This window comes from Siphateles boraxobius, unplaced genomic scaffold, assembly GCF_051911475.1.
Source record: "Siphateles boraxobius isolate OS27281-9 unplaced genomic scaffold, OSU_SipBor_1 7, whole genome shotgun sequence".
Classification (NCBI taxonomy): Eukaryota; Metazoa; Chordata; class Actinopteri; order Cypriniformes; family Leuciscidae; genus Siphateles; species Siphateles boraxobius.
The window spans coordinates 26,502,828-26,518,837 of NW_027509197.1; the positions used below are offsets into that span (position 1 = coordinate 26,502,828).

A 16,010-nucleotide genomic window follows, 5' to 3' on the forward strand; every position below is an offset into this window, starting at 1 on the left:
TTATAATTTTGATTCCATTCTCTACAACTTAGTATAAATTAGTCCCCAATCCATATGTTTTTTTTTAAAATGCTGAAATCAAGCTGATATATCTTTAAACTAAACAATTTAATTTAAAGATGGTATAAAACATACAATACATTACTGCAATAAAATTTAAATTTTATTTAATATTTTCTAAAAACGTTTAAAATAACTGATTTCAAAATAAATCAAATTGGGAAATTTTGAGGAAAGTTATTTAGTTAATTTAGCAAAATGTGGTTCTTGATTCTGTTCTGTAATCCTATTATAGATCTACAGTATTTTTTACACAAATTAAAAAAAAACGTTAATGAAATTAAAAAAGAAAATAAACACTAATAAACACTTGGAAGCACTAATAAGCACTTGGAATCTATAATATATTTTCTGAAATAAAGACAAGGTTATACTATTATATATACAGTATTAAGTGAATAAAATAAATAAATGTATATAAATATGAATAAATAAATCATAATTTTTGGAACTCAACAGCATCGGTTCCCATTCGTCACTGTCACTATAAAGAATAGAGCAGCATTAATATTCTGCCTAACATCTCCTTATGTAAAAAAAGAAAGTCATACCAGTCTGGAACAAAAGAAGGATGAATAAATGATTTCAACATTTTCTTTTGAGTACTCCTTTAATTATTATGCACTACTATTATGTTTACATGCACAAAGCCACTTGAAGTGGGATGATGCAAAATCATGACACTGTTATGCGGAAATAGCTTCAATGCTTTCTGAGATATCTAGTTAGTGTAAAGTACCACATTTGAGCTAACAACACAATTAAAACATTTGTAGTTAAATAAATAAATGTTTCACCCTATTTTATAAGGCACAGATCCATTCAAGTCTGTTGCAAAATATTTTTTAACAGATTGTGTGTCAGAGATAGTCTCATTTAGCTATTTCTGGGGGTATTCCCTCACACCAGGGAATGATATACTGCACATTAACCGTTTGAATGTTGTGGAGAAATGCGTTTCTCTTTTAACTGCATTAACATTTAATGTCCTCCTGCTCCAATATAGCACATATGAGACACAGAGGCACAGAGGAGAATATGGAAACAATCAGTCACCCTGACGCGGTAAATAAAGAGGACTGAGACGAACGCAAGCAATCGGCCCATTTCTAGAGCTAAGGATGGGCAAAAACGAACATATATCACTCTATGAAGATAAGCAGGGCGAATCAACCTGTGCACACAAAATTACATTAGTCTGTGAAACACACAAGGTACCTGCTGAAGAATGAGCACCATCACTCACACAGCACCATAACTAATAAAGGAGTGAAATATTCTCACAATCACTCGGGCAATATACAACTGCAAGAAAGACCTTCAATTCAATGCCAACCATGAAGCCGCTCTATCCTTCTCTCTTGCTCTATAAAGAATGAAATGTATGGCAATCTCTTTGAAAGCAGATGAGAGTACTGAAGGCTACAGAGAGTGCAGATATTTTGCCCTGACCTACACCTCAGGATGAGGAATTACATATATAAAAAATAAAAAAAAACTGATCACCAATTAAAATCTGAGAGTGACATACTGAGACAAAAGTTTAAAGTTCCAGTGCCTTTCACTAATGGTGACTAAACAAAGTTGAGAGATATGTGAAATATGTATGAAATATACAGCAGGCAATACAAAATTAAGCAACATTATGACTAATGTAATCATTTTAATATGCTTTCATTTGGTCATTACGTTTAGGACTTGTTAGACTAGTTTTGTGATTTTATCTTGTAACTTGCAAGAATGAGACTGTAAAGAAACAGTTTTGATAATTAAAATTTCAGTAGCAAAATTAACTAATTTGATTCATTTCTGTAAATTGTTTCAGTGAAACGGTTTAAATGAATCGATTCAAACCAATGATTCACTGATTAGTTAGGATGATGGCTCATGAATCTGAAGTCTTTTAGTATGTGGATAAATATTGCTGATTGAATTGATTCAGTGAAACGGACAGTTCCCAGAAATGAATCAAAGAGCTTAATGTATTGTTATATTGGTGCCTAATGCCTATATTTGTATATGAAATATCATATGCAGGCATGCATTTATATATTTCGTCATTCTCAGAGTATTATAAAGGCTACAAGTCCCAACATGCTTTTTATAGCTTCACAATGTCTTCCATAAAAATGGCATTAAAAAGCCCTAAGATGCAAAGTGCTGCTGAACCTGAAGAATCAAAAGAGGAAAAAACACAGCAATGATAATTACACCCAATGTGATGAATGAAATTTCATTGTTTGCTCAGGCTGACATACACCACCCTCCCACTGGTCACTGTAGTTTACTGTTGTAATGACAGAGCTTTCCTTTCTATGTGGACTCAAAGGCCACGTACACACTGCAGCTAACCTCAGATGTCCATTCACCTTTTGGTGCTTAATCCTGTTCTGTACACACACCATTCAGTCATTTAAAGGAGTGACAACAGCATATACAGCCAACATTTTAGACAAAATTCTATGCAGTGTGTATGGAACCTAACTGAACAACTACTTGTTGATGCGTTTTTTAACGTGCATCAGAGATGTTTCTCTCTTCTGTATATGACATCACAGGGAAAGCGGTAAAAGCCTCGTCTCATTTGTGTTGCCAGATCTTGCTAGGAAACAGCTAACAAGAACAAACCCACAATAAACGGAAATAACTTCAAATGTTTTACTGTATTCTGAACATAAGACCAAAATATCACACATCACACTTGGTCGCTTGTATCACACCTCACACTTGACAACTCCATAAACCCGAGCGCTTTAAGAGCCAAACTGAAAAACAAGCCCAAAAATGCTTATAAGTGGACATGGCTAATTTATTATAAGCATAAGTGAAACACAATGCTTCCGTCGACTGTGCTTTAAGTTAAAATTGCTGAACATAATGAGTATTTTGTTGCTGTAATATTTCTTTGGTCAGAATATTGGACACCAAACACACGAGATGCCAGAACTTTGCTATGGTTACCACAATGTTAACCATCGCAGTTTCAGGAGCGAGTCGTGTTCTGTAAACACACGGAACTATCATTTATTGGACTCACTCCCACATTTGGCCAATGATACTGAACCTTATCAAAGACACTCTCAAAGAAACTGTAGGCTAAAGAATCTTAAAGAGTTTAACACAACACACAGATGAGCTGATAGCGGTAGAGCCAGCAAGTGTGATGTAAACTACTGTAGAACACAACTGACATTAAACAGATTAAACAATATATACTGTAGTTTAAATTATATTTTTTATGATATTTGAGAAATATCTCAATTTATATATTTGCCATGTAGTAAGATTCAAACTGCTTAAATGACAAAGTAAATTAAACAATCAAGATAAAAATAATCAAGATACAGTATGTTTTCCACACCGTCTAAATTTTATTTTTTGTGCAATAAAATACATAATACATGCAATAAACATTTAACAGCATAATTTACCTATATATATTTTACTCAAATGTTTTAATAAATGAAAAAGACTCCAGTGTGCATTTTTCACATTTTGCAAACAAATGTGACCCTGGATCACAAAACCAGTCACATGTCGCACGGGTATATTTGCGGCAATAGCCAACAATACATTTTATGGGTCAAAATTAACGATTTTTCTTTTATGCCAAAAAAGATTTTTTTTTTGGCATAAAATAAAAATGTTTTGGCATCTTTTATTTCTTTTTTTTGCACCCTCAGCTTCCAGATTTTCAAATAGTTGTATCTCTGCCAAATATTGCCCTATCCCAACAAACCATACATAAATGGAAAGCTTATTTATTCAGCTTATTCGTGATGTACAAATCTCAATTTCAGAAAATTGACCAATGTGACTGGTTTTGTGGTCCAGGGTCACAAATCGTTGAATCAGAGTTTTGAATTGATTCACTGTATCTGACAGAAACTGATTTACAGAAACGAATCAAGGCTAAAATAAATTGTCTAATGACAGTCTTTGGGGAACTTAATGACCTATTAAAAGTACATTTAAATCATTACAATATTCACAATGTCGCTTCATTTTATAATTTTTTTATATTTTATGCCAGTAAAATCATTGCAAATAAACAACTTACCGGTAGTTTAACTAGGGTCACTTCATAACCCTACCCGTAAATCTCAATCCTTAAATTACAAGTCGAAAATCCCTTCAAGCATAGGCATCTCATTTGAATGCAAATACCTGGACCAATCAGCATGCAGACATCTCAGGACACATTTTTCAGGCTACGAACTTCCCGCTTAAACGGGAAGAATCTACTACAGAAATGTGCGTAGATGAGAATTTAAATTTGTCCAAAAATAATAATAAGTGATTATTTTATTTGAAAAATAAAAAATTAATAAAAGCAGTGTATGTCTAGTTTACTTGCTGTTAAGTGCACCAGCGGATCTGATGCCATAAACCTCTCACATTTTTGCAAATCCACTTATGAGTTATTCCTAAGAAGTGTTCATTGCATTATTCCAGGATGCTTTTCCCTGGGGGACTAATAAAGACCTCTGCAACCTGACTCTTAGAAGCTGTGTAAAGTCGGCCAACTGAAATGAAACTGCAACCATGTCATGCAATTTCTTTGTGTGAACAAACTGTAGGAAGGCTGTGAATGTGCCGATTGAGGCTGAGAATAATTCCAAACTAAAATTTATGCTGGGCCACGACTGAAGCATACAGTGGTGTGAATAAGTTAGGACACCCATGCTAAAGTTGCCTAAAAAGAGGAATAAAAAAATCATCTTTTGGAAATCGATCCAGGATAATATGCATCCTGATAAAGTTCCCTTGGCCTTTGGAATTAAAATATCCCCACATCATCACACACCCTTCACAATACCTAGAGATTGGCATGGGGTACTTTCCATAAGATCATCTTTCAATGCAAATCAAACCAGCTATTAGGTTAACGGAAATAAAACCATGCCAATCTCTAGGTATGGGGAAGAGAATGTGATGATGTGGGATATTTTAATTCCAAAGGCCAAGAGAACTTTATCAGGATGCATATTATCCTGGATCCATGAAATAACAGGCCTTTAAAAATAAAAATCTGCCTGACTCTATGGGAATTTAACATAGGGGTGTCCTGACTTATGCACCCTGTATTTTAAGGAAGAACATTTATTTATTTATGATACATTATTCATTCACAAAGAAAATTGGTGTCCTTAAAGGTTGGATTTTTCCTCATTTTTCTAATTAAGGCATAAAGATCAATTTCCAAAAGATGATTTTTTATTTCTCTTTTTAGGCAACTTTAGCATGGGTGTCCTAACTTATTCTTATTCTAACTTATTCACATCACTGTATGTGGCCTCTCTCCATCACACCAGCGCTGTCACTAACCCGAGGAAACAGTGATCCATCAAACAGAGTATCAGAGAGCCACCAGACGCCGAGTTCCACTAACCAGCCGATTGACCCCCGAAGCATTTATAAAATCACATCTATCCAGGGCCGGCGATTGCTATAGGCGAACTAGACGGTTGCCTAGGGCGACAAATGTGTTGGGGGCGCCCTCTAATGTCGCCCTTGGCCTACTTCCCATTAATCACAGGATTAGAATGACAAGCGAAACAAAAACACGTTTATTAAACATGATCATCCTAAGGCGCTCCCTCAGCCACGCGTTTATTGTCGATAATTTCCTAACGGGTGGGTTACGTTACGTTACGTAAGGCAAGTGCTCAGCTGCTGGCGCGTTGATCGAAACCCTCTGATGCAACAGGGACGATAACGGAGAAAGCAACAAGATAAAAAGAAAGCCCAGTATAGAGGTAAGTCTTCTCATCTCAGCCATTTAGGTGTCAAACGAAAAAAATTTACTTAGTATTGTGCACAGCACAGGTATGCTGGCCATCGGGACTACCGGGAGCGAATTCTTTTCCCCCAGGATGGTAGAGATTCCATGTGCTTTTTGGACATCATACTTTTATTATTCATTTATTTTGTCTTAGTGGCCCATAAAACTCGTAAATCGGACCATTGGTTTTGTTTGGTTTAATTGGGTTACTTCCAAGTAACAAAATTAATAATGAAAGTTTCCTTTATTTTTCAGTGCATTTGATTTACAGTAGCTTATGGCTATTACTGTCATGGGATTAATATTATAGCTATTATTATGTAGTAGTGTAATGTAGACAGACACTGTAAGTAAAAGAGGTTTGAATTTTTCTTTGTTCAATTTGAACACTGAATATGGGTTGGAGCTTTTAATTTTGAACTCTCAAAATGCACCAGATTGATGAATTTACCATTAAAATGCACAAAATGTTCTTACGGGGGGCATATCCCTGAAACCCCCTTAGTCTTGTAGCAGCCTAATTGATTAGTAATAATAGTAGTGGTGGTAGTAATTGTAATATACTACAAGTTACATGGTCAGACAAAATGTATTTGTACAATGCAACTATGTAGGATGATAGAAATATCATTGAACGTTCTTTGTAGCATTTGTATGAACAATTTATTATACAGTTGAAGTCATAATTTGCTTGTTGAAGTTTTGGAGAGACTATAAGATAATTTTTGTTTAGTTTAATAAATACTTATCATTTGTGAGTATTTTTAATGGGGGTTGGGGGGCAAAACTCAATCTCGCCTAGGGCAACCAAAGGGCTAGAGCCGGCCCTGCATCTATCCCAGCCCCCCCAAAAACCAAAGCACAGGAAAATAGTTTTCCCATTCAAAGTTTTAGAATCATTCACCACACTGCTGTCAAATATCTCAAACAAACACTCAAAACAGTTAGTCAAAGACAGGAAAACAGATCAGTGATGGGGAACTATAGAAACAGCTCTAGAGGGAAATGGAGAAAGATGTTAAAGTGATGCTTGTAGATGAATGCAGAAGTCCTTCTGCTTTACAATCGGGCTATTTCTGTGCCCTCTTAAACAGAAGATGAACATATGTCTTTCTGAAAGAGGAGTTTGAAGGTCCAAATTAATGTCTTTCTGACCAACAGCCTGTTGTCAACTGTATGACAATCATTTGAAGCTTATTTCTAAATGATAGCCTACACACTCAAACCCACACTGTGTGGAGAGCGCGGACACATTTTGACACATTCAGTGAATGTTTCTTCAACTAGGAGCATGTTTGGCCCTGTGGACGTTTAGAAGAAAAAAAGCACTTAAAATGCACTTCTCACTGTTCTCTGGTTTATTTCTGAAATTTAAAGAACATTTCCACCACCGTGTCATTTCAACCATATTTGTGTTGTTGTGTTTAATAGTTTGCAAATATGCATATTTAAATAAATATATAATACATATATATAAAATACATTTTTAAAAGGTTCAAATCTATAAGTTTTAGTCAAAATCCACCCCTGGGATATATAAGTGACCGTAGATGAAGGAAAAACCCCATACAGAGACACACAACATAAAACACTGACAACATCTTACTCACAAGCTCAATCTGTCCACACCGACATGGATTTCACGTCATGTAGAGACAAATCAAAGGCTGTTAACATAATCACTCGTTTATTTTTTAAATAAAGAGAGAGAAAGTTGCAGTCAGCATGTGATTCAAAGGTGCTGATGGGGGACTCACTGAGTTTCACATCTACACGCACAGTGTGGCCTCCATGGCTCTTACGGCACACAACACAGCTGCTGACACACACACTGCAAACACACACCTCCCATGAACTCTTAGCCCCTGGAGAGCATCATGCTGCTAGGTTGGAGAGGCAGACCAGCATTGGTAAATAGAAACTCTAATTCAATATTAACACTCGACAAGCTCCACTCAACAGCTACTCAGTTTTATCTGACCTCTCACTGACTAGTATAGTAAAATAATATAATAATAATAATAAATAGATAATTATGTGCAATACCAGTTACATTTATTTAAAAATACCCTACCTCTTCTCATTCCCTGTTAATTTTATTCCCCAAAGTTTTATACTTCGAGGTTTACTTCAACTCCAAAACTCAACCATGAGCTAAGATGTTTGTATCAGCAAACATCTCTCATTAGTAATTACAACAAAATAAAGTCCTTAGGACAACAAGAAAATTATCAAAATGTACTGTAATAATCTAACATCAATGAGACAGAGGTTAAGTTGAGAACATCCAATTAAAAGTGTAATATGCAATGTGTAATAATCACAGCGAAAGTGAAGTGGTGTCCACCCCACCGCTGGCATGGGTTACAGATGCATGGCTTTAGCACTCTGTACGACATATTTATCCACTTTAGTCCAGCACTTTTACAATAAATAAATAAATAAATATAAATATATATATATATATATATATATATATATATATATATATAAGGGCTGTCAACATAAATGCGTTAACACATGCAATTAGGTCAAAATCCTTAAAGCATTAAAATAATTTAAAGCAAATAAATTACTGAATACGTGAAATTGCATCTTTAACATAATTTACATCACGCAGCAGCTGATAAATTAGAAGTCGGGAGTTTATCACACTGGTAACCCTGATAGGTTTCAATCCTGATTTCTATTTCTATTTAATTCTATCCAATCTTCTCTTCTCTGTTTGTGATAAAATTATTTTAATACGATAAACTCCTGCAAAGTTTTCAGTCAAATGATCCAGTAGGCAAATTCCTTAAAACAAGCAAACCAGTCTGATTACATCAGAGTTGGTGTTTTTATTGATTCCAAAGTGCGTGCTTCGCTTTAAAACACAAGCTCATTTTCTGTGATTGTTTCTGAAGAGCGCGAGCCCTCGCGCATCGTGCTGTGTGAACTACGTTTCTCTGTAGGATATAGCAAACCAGATTCTCGATAGTAAAGTTTTGATGGATGAGCATTGCAATCAAGGTAAAGACGATTGCAGTGGCGTACAGGAGTCATCCAGTAAGCACGCGTGATTAGTACAGGAGTCATACAGTAAGCGCGCTCTCGATGCACTGATTGTATTTATGCACAGAAACATTTCAGTACATCACGTTGTTTCCACACACTTTCATGGTGTTTTGATTTGTCATGTGCGTGTTACTGCGTTTAGTAATTTGACATCTCCATGTGGTCCTGTTCGGTATTGCAACTTGACTTGTCTAAAATGTAAACAAGCTCTCTGCTGTTGCACTGAACACATACTATACACTGTGAATTCTTAAAAGTTTCTTTCTGCAATGTTTTTTTTTATGGGTTCTCACAGGTGTGCACAGATTTATGAAAGTGAAGACTATTTAAGATAAATGCTGTATGCTTAACTTCACGATAAGGGTGTGAACCGTGCGATTAATCGCAACTACAACAGTAAACAGTATACTCTGACCTAGAAACTGATGTGACATTAACCAATAGTAAATGATATATACGTTTTAACTTGAACCATAACGTACCTTGAGGATGTTTTTATTTGCATGTCTGTGTATAGTAAAAACGTCATCTGAAATAAGGCTGTCCCATCAGTGCTCTAGCAAAAAGAAACAACAGTTGCTAAAAAAGTTGCTAAATGCTTCTGGAGAGAAAGAATAAGCTAGACTTTTTGATATCTCAGGAAGAAGAGGTTGAAACAAAGCGCACTGATCTGATCCATAGGGAAAAACAGTTCACCCAGGCTAACAACCTATGCGTCTACAGCTTTCTGAGCAAATCATTTCATGATTCAGTGACTTTATACAAACGTTGCGAAGGAGCAAACATGAAAAGCAATGGAGGATCTTTTAAATTATAATTGTGGATTTCCCAAAGGCTGTTCGGAGGCTTTCCTCTCTGTATATATCCTGAATAGAACCGCTTTGAAAAACATACAGAAAACTCTCTTTTCCAAAAATAGCACTAAATAAATTGGGTAGCTAAACAAAAAGGTAGAAGTAACCTCAAAACAACTTCTTGTTGCAGAAGACACTGCTGGAGCTCTGTGTTGGGGATGATGATGAATAATGGTTACAACATTTAACATTCGGCTGTTTGCGTGTGCAATGGTGAAGACTTTCGGACCTCCCGTAGAGAAGACAATAAAGGAGTCCATCTCTCTGCCTCCTGGAGGCGACATTAGATTTATTTCCTTCGATTCTGGACCAATTTCTCAAGCATTGCAAGACTACCCCCCCCCCCCCCTCTCTAAAAAGAGCAAGTATTTAAAGTATGCATTTGAAGTATAAATGTATTGAATGAGACAAAAGTCAGACACATGGTTTCCTTTTTGTGATGACATACGTTGACTCCATCAAGTAAGACCTTTTCTCGAATCAACAACATCCTTATATCAACCTATAAAGCAAAACGATTTTAAACTTCATTTTGCTACAGTAACCTATATCAGCCATACATATCCACCGTGTATGCAAATATTTTTCAATATAGTCACTCACTCACACACTTGAGCACTGCCTTCATTTAAAATAAACCTCAATCTGTCATTAAGAAACTTAAACCACACTGAATATAACCTTTATGGTCGTTTATGTCCATCAGTAATAGAGAATCTGAGCTAAGTGGCCTTCATGGACTTTCTTTAGCTTTACGGTAAGTGCTACAATGGTACGTGAAAGCATCCGTACTTCAGAGTATTGATGTTCTAAGTGCAGCAATAACAAAACAATGGATTCAAGCAAATAACAAGAGTGTGCGTTTATAGACCCTAAACACAGAATGGGTTTTATAGAGTTTGGAGAGGATTTGTCACAGATGGCTGGCAGCTGGCACGGTGACCTTAAGGTGCTACAAACACAAAATATGGCACAGATGACAGTTCTGTTTGCCCCAGCTTAAGCCTAGACGACACAAAACTATGGGTTTTGAGATATGCCAACAGCAGTACATCGTTTTAAACAGATTTATTTATACAGGTGCACAGATACTACAAATGCTAGTGGCACTTTTTTCCACCACCTGTTAATCATAATACAGTAGATAGGATAGGGGGGGAAACTTCACACACACACACACACACACACACACACACACACACACACACACACACACACACACACACACACACACACACACACACACACACACACACACACACACACACACATAAAATTATTTTGTTTGTATCTTTGCTCTATTGTATTTATTTAGGCTGTTGTTTGTAGTTAGATTATTTGTTCTTATTTTCTTATTTTTTATTTGACAGTAGTCCTTTTTTCCCTGAACAAAGCACAACTGAACAGTACCGAAACCATGAACCTAAAACCGTGATACAAACCGAACCGTGAGCAATTTGAACCGTTGCACCCCTATTATTTACATAATGTCTAATTTGAGAATTTGCTAGCGCGCATAACTCGGCACTGGACAAAAACTCCGGCTTTGAGTGGTGAAAGGATTAAACACCTCTAATTGGCCTGCGTTTGAGAAAACAACGCATAAGTCTGTGATTGGCTACATTGCTCAACGCTGCAAAAACAGGTTGTAAATAGAAACCTTTGACCCTCTGCAGAGTGCAAACACACATAGGCACTGGATCCTTTGCCAAGTTAAGTTAAGTTAAGTTAAGAACATAATCAAATTCACAACTATTACACCATTTAACATAATACATAACTAGTTACTAAAACAATCTTTGTCAAAGAATACACTTGTTTGTTCACAGTTTGAACGTTCTCATTTCCGTTTGTTTAATTTCAAGATCCGAGGTGAATTATCCATTGTTGCTTTTACAGCTACAAGCTGGGAGCACTAAATGATATTCAGTCACATTACACACGTTTAACATTAAATAAAGCACATAAACAGTAACTGATATTATCATTGCCTCACTTTGTGTTTGTTGTTCCAGCGCGACGTCGCAGAAAAATAGAATCGTCACATGTCGCCGTCACGGCTGGTTAGGACAAAAACTCTGATTAACATGGAAAATATACCTTTTATCGCATGTCGCCGTGTCGCGTGTAGTTAGGAAACGGTTTAAGCCTTGCCCAGCCTTTCACACACTCTGTCTATGACTATTTACCTTTGTTTATTGTTCTTATTCTGTTCATTGGTTATTTTATTTATGAATGGATTTTGTTGTTTTCATGAAACTTTTGGCTGACAATAAATCAAATTTAACTAATCTTAACTGTCAAATAATTTTTATCCCATATATTGAAAAAAATATTTAATTGGAGAGTAGCCACTAAGGTCCACTCAGTTTAAAATGTGTAGCCTCGCCGTTGCTTCAGTTACATCAAGAGAAGCTTGAGTCCTACATCTGTTTCACTGGCTGAGAGTATTTGTCACGGTGTTAGAGGCGAGGGTGTGTGTGACTACAAATAAACCACAGGGAGGCAAAGTTCAGTGAGTTGCTTCTTTCCTGTACTCAGAGAGGAATAGACTTTTGAAAGGTAACACAGTGAAAAAAGTCATTTTAATCACTGAGTCTCATGGGTTTTACAGTAGATTCTGAAATGCCAGCATGAGTGTGTTCTCTCCCACATAGGAAGAAAGACAGATGGGAGGTGGGCAGAGTGTTTGCCGAGACTGTGAAACTCAGAAGAGATGAGACAGAGGTTAAGCAGTGGACTGAGATAACACAAAGCCCTGGGTAAAGAGTTCTTTCTCACATGCACACATATTTAACATCCTACCCAAAGATATATAAGAATTCACGCTGAAACTGTACAGCTATGTTTCCATGCTTGCATACACCCGCACTGTGATAGAGGAAGTGCAGTACAGTGAATCCATCCGTTTTATTTCCTCTGTAACTCACCCTCATGTCGATGCAAACCCGTAAGACCATTATTCATCTTCGGAAAACAAATGAAGATGTTATTGATGAAATCCGAGAGCTTTCTGACCACCGATAGACTGCAACCTTATAACCACTTTCAAGGCCCAGAAAGGTAGTTAAGACATCATTAAAATAGTCCATGTGACTACCGTGGTTCAACCTTAAAATGTTATGAAGCGACGAGAATACATTTTTATGCAAAAAAACAAAAATTACTTTATTCAACAATTTAATCTCTTCCACGTCAGTCTCCTATATTGTTCACGTCAGTCTATCGGTGGTCAGAAAGCTCTCGGATTTCTTTAAAAATATCTTTATTTGTGCTAAGAAGATAAACGAAGGTCTTACGGGTTTGGAGCGACATGAGGGTGAGTAATTAATGACAGAATTATAATTTTTGGGTGAACAAACCCTTTAAGGTAGACTCGCAGACTCAAATCTCAGTACTGTACAGATGGAGTCTACCGGTCAGTGGTCCTGTTAGCTGACTAAGTTTGGAAGGTCCACTAGCTATTTTTCAACATTTTGGTAATCAAACTTAATTTACCTGTCAATCTAGGATCAGTCTCACAAATACATGCCACTAACATTCAAAAAAGTTTCTTCATTATCTGAATTAAGTCTATTTATGTTTGTGTGGTACTCCTGTCCTTATTTAGACAATCTTCACATTGATCCGCTGGCAAAATGGAACATTGCAACCCGGCAGGGAAACAGAGAACAGTAAGAGGCAGTCGTTTAGTCCAGTGAGTGTGATCTAAACAGAAGGGGATGAAAAAAAAAAGGTGTGACACTTCATTTTTTCTGAACAAAAAATAGACAGCAACAAGGCTGCAGGTTGGGTTTTTTTTTGGGGGTGGGGGGGGCAGAACAATGCAGAACTATGCAGAACTACATTGTTCTGAGCAGAACAATGTAGTTCTGCTCAGTTAAAGCAGAACTATTGTGATATTACAATTTAAAATTATGTGACCCTGGACCACAAAACCAGTCACATGGGTCAATTTTCTGAAATTGAGATTTGTACATCACTAATAAGCTGAATAAATAAGCTTTCCATTGATGTATGGTTTGTTAGGATAGGACAATATTTGGCCGCGATACAACTATTTGAAAATCTGTAATCTGAGGGTGCAAAAAAATCGAAACATTGAAAAAAACGCTTTCAAAGTTTTCCATTTATGTTCACGACTGTGCAGAATTCACTCACAAAAATAAATGTTTTATATATTTACGGTAGAAAATTTACAAAATATCTTCATGGAACATGATCTTTACTTAATATCCTAATGATTTTTGGCATAAAAGAAAAATCGATCATTTTGACCCACACAATGTATAGTTGGCTATTGCCGCAAACATACCCGTGAGACATGTGACTGGTTTTGTGATCCAGGGTCACATATATAGCCTATATTAAATATATATCAAAGCTGAATTTCCGGCAGTCATTACTCCAGTCTTCAGTGTCTGATTTATTTAACAAAACACACACCTTGAGAAACATCTAGCTAAACCAACACAGAGCAATATTTGGAATTCACTAAACCCTACTGTTTCTAGATGCTCCCTAAGGTGCCGTTTAAATTAAATATGTGATCACACATAAACCATGCTACTGTACAAAGAGTTAGGTCTTCAAGGTTACTGTATCCCACTGTAATGTACTGTATGATCATCAGGCCCATCCACTATCTCAGCAAAACACACATGCTGCCCACTCATGGTATACATTACAGACAAGCAGCACTTCATATATTTTCACATCAACAAAGCAAAGCTAATTCCACAGTAAATTCTGGACAGCTGTATTAGTTACTGTAACCGCAGATGTCAAGAAGTTAAGCTGGTGGTCTAGACTGCTCATTTTGCATGAGAACAGGATTTCCTATCCAAAGGTTCTGATAAGCGAGTGGCTGATCAAATCAACACAAACACAGACTTTCCGTTTTGGTTCATTTCCAGCCATAAGAAAAAGAATTCAATGACTATTCATGAGAAAACACTGATTATGTATTTTGAGCACCGGAAATGTCACAGCTGATGAATTCTCCACACAATCATCACCTAAAGAGGAAAACAGTTGAAGATAACAGAGATGACGTGTCTTACCCTCCGTGCTGAGGCCAGGGCTGGAGGTGAATTTGGCCACATCCACAATCTTCACTGCAAACTGTTGACCCGTTTCCCTGTTGATGCATCTTCTTACCACGCTAAACGGCCCCCTGAAAAAGAAACAAACAGGTAAATTAGAGTCCTGCACATTTTGGGTTTATTGATTAAATCAATATCAAGACAGGATGAGCAATGGTCAAAATAATTCTGATATATAATGCCATTTAATGATGGTAAATGAGATGCACACATCTTTTGAGTTGCTGAAATAACTATTTTATTTATATACTCAAAATTAAAAATAAAATAAAATGATAAAGTGCATTATCTATTGCCAAGGCTGTCTGTAGATTCTGGAAGTGACACAGGGGGGACTGTTACTTCTGGAAATCGGCCAAGCCAGTTGCCAATGATGATGATCCCAAAAAGTTCAAATTTTGGTAGATTAATCAGTCTGATTTATCAGTCTATGACTGGTGATTGTATCATTTATACACAGATGCCAGCAGCAATAAACTATATTCTGTGAGTGGGCTTATAACAATAATGTCCAGTAAAAATGTAGATATTTTCCAACAGACCAAAAATCATAAATGGATATTAATATGACCTCAACACCATCGTTCTCAGCCACTCCCTCTGTTCACTGAATGGACAGGTAAAAATTGGCTGGAGAAAACCCACAAATATACCGCAAACCCAGAAGACGTACTGAAGGAAAATGAAAATTGAGCAGAAGTACGTAGGAGGGCGGAGCCATGCTACATTATTCTACCTGAACATAAGCCTGAACTTCCAGTGTGAACAGCTTATTTACATTTAGTTGGCCCCAGCATTGCCTTTGTTTCCTCTACTCGCAAAATAATTGAGCTATTGTTGCTGACTTGCTGTTCTGACCCATAAACCTGTTAAATTTAATCTTTAAATGGTGAGATTACACAGCGATTATCCATTCAACAAAAAATATTCACACTGACAGTGATTCACAGAAACAAAGTGCCCTTTGAAGTCATTCGTTTTCAATCAATTTGAGGTGGCATTAATCGTTGACAAAGAAACAAAATTCAACATTATCTAAATAAGCAGAGAACTGCAATGAAGCTGACATTTACTACAGCTGATATATGCCTCATGGGGAAACTCTTTTGGAGAAACAGTGAGAATTTCAGAAACTGTCATTATTGAGCC

General features: G+C 36.5%; 2 protein-coding genes across 51 annotated transcripts in view; both read right to left on the bottom strand.

Moving 5' to 3' along the window:
• rpl8 (ribosomal protein L8) overlaps window positions 1–11,294 on the bottom strand; it is a 113,261-nt gene extending 101,967 nt beyond the window's left edge. The window contains exon 1 of the mRNA XM_077215466.1: window positions 11,290–11,294. The gene's annotated coding sequence lies outside the window, so the exon portion shown is untranslated. The remainder of the gene's footprint in view (window positions 1–11,289) is intronic.
• Window positions 1–16,010, bottom strand: part of caska (calcium/calmodulin-dependent serine protein kinase a) — a 224,112-nt gene that overhangs the window by 61,412 nt on the left and 146,690 nt on the right. For all 50 annotated transcript variants that reach the window (XM_077215443.1, XM_077215438.1, XM_077215433.1 and 47 more), the window contains exon 2: window positions 14,820–14,932. In XM_077215443.1, coding sequence (XP_077071558.1) covers window positions 14,820–14,932 — 113 coding nt within the window. The remainder of the gene's footprint in view (window positions 1–14,819; window positions 14,933–16,010) is intronic.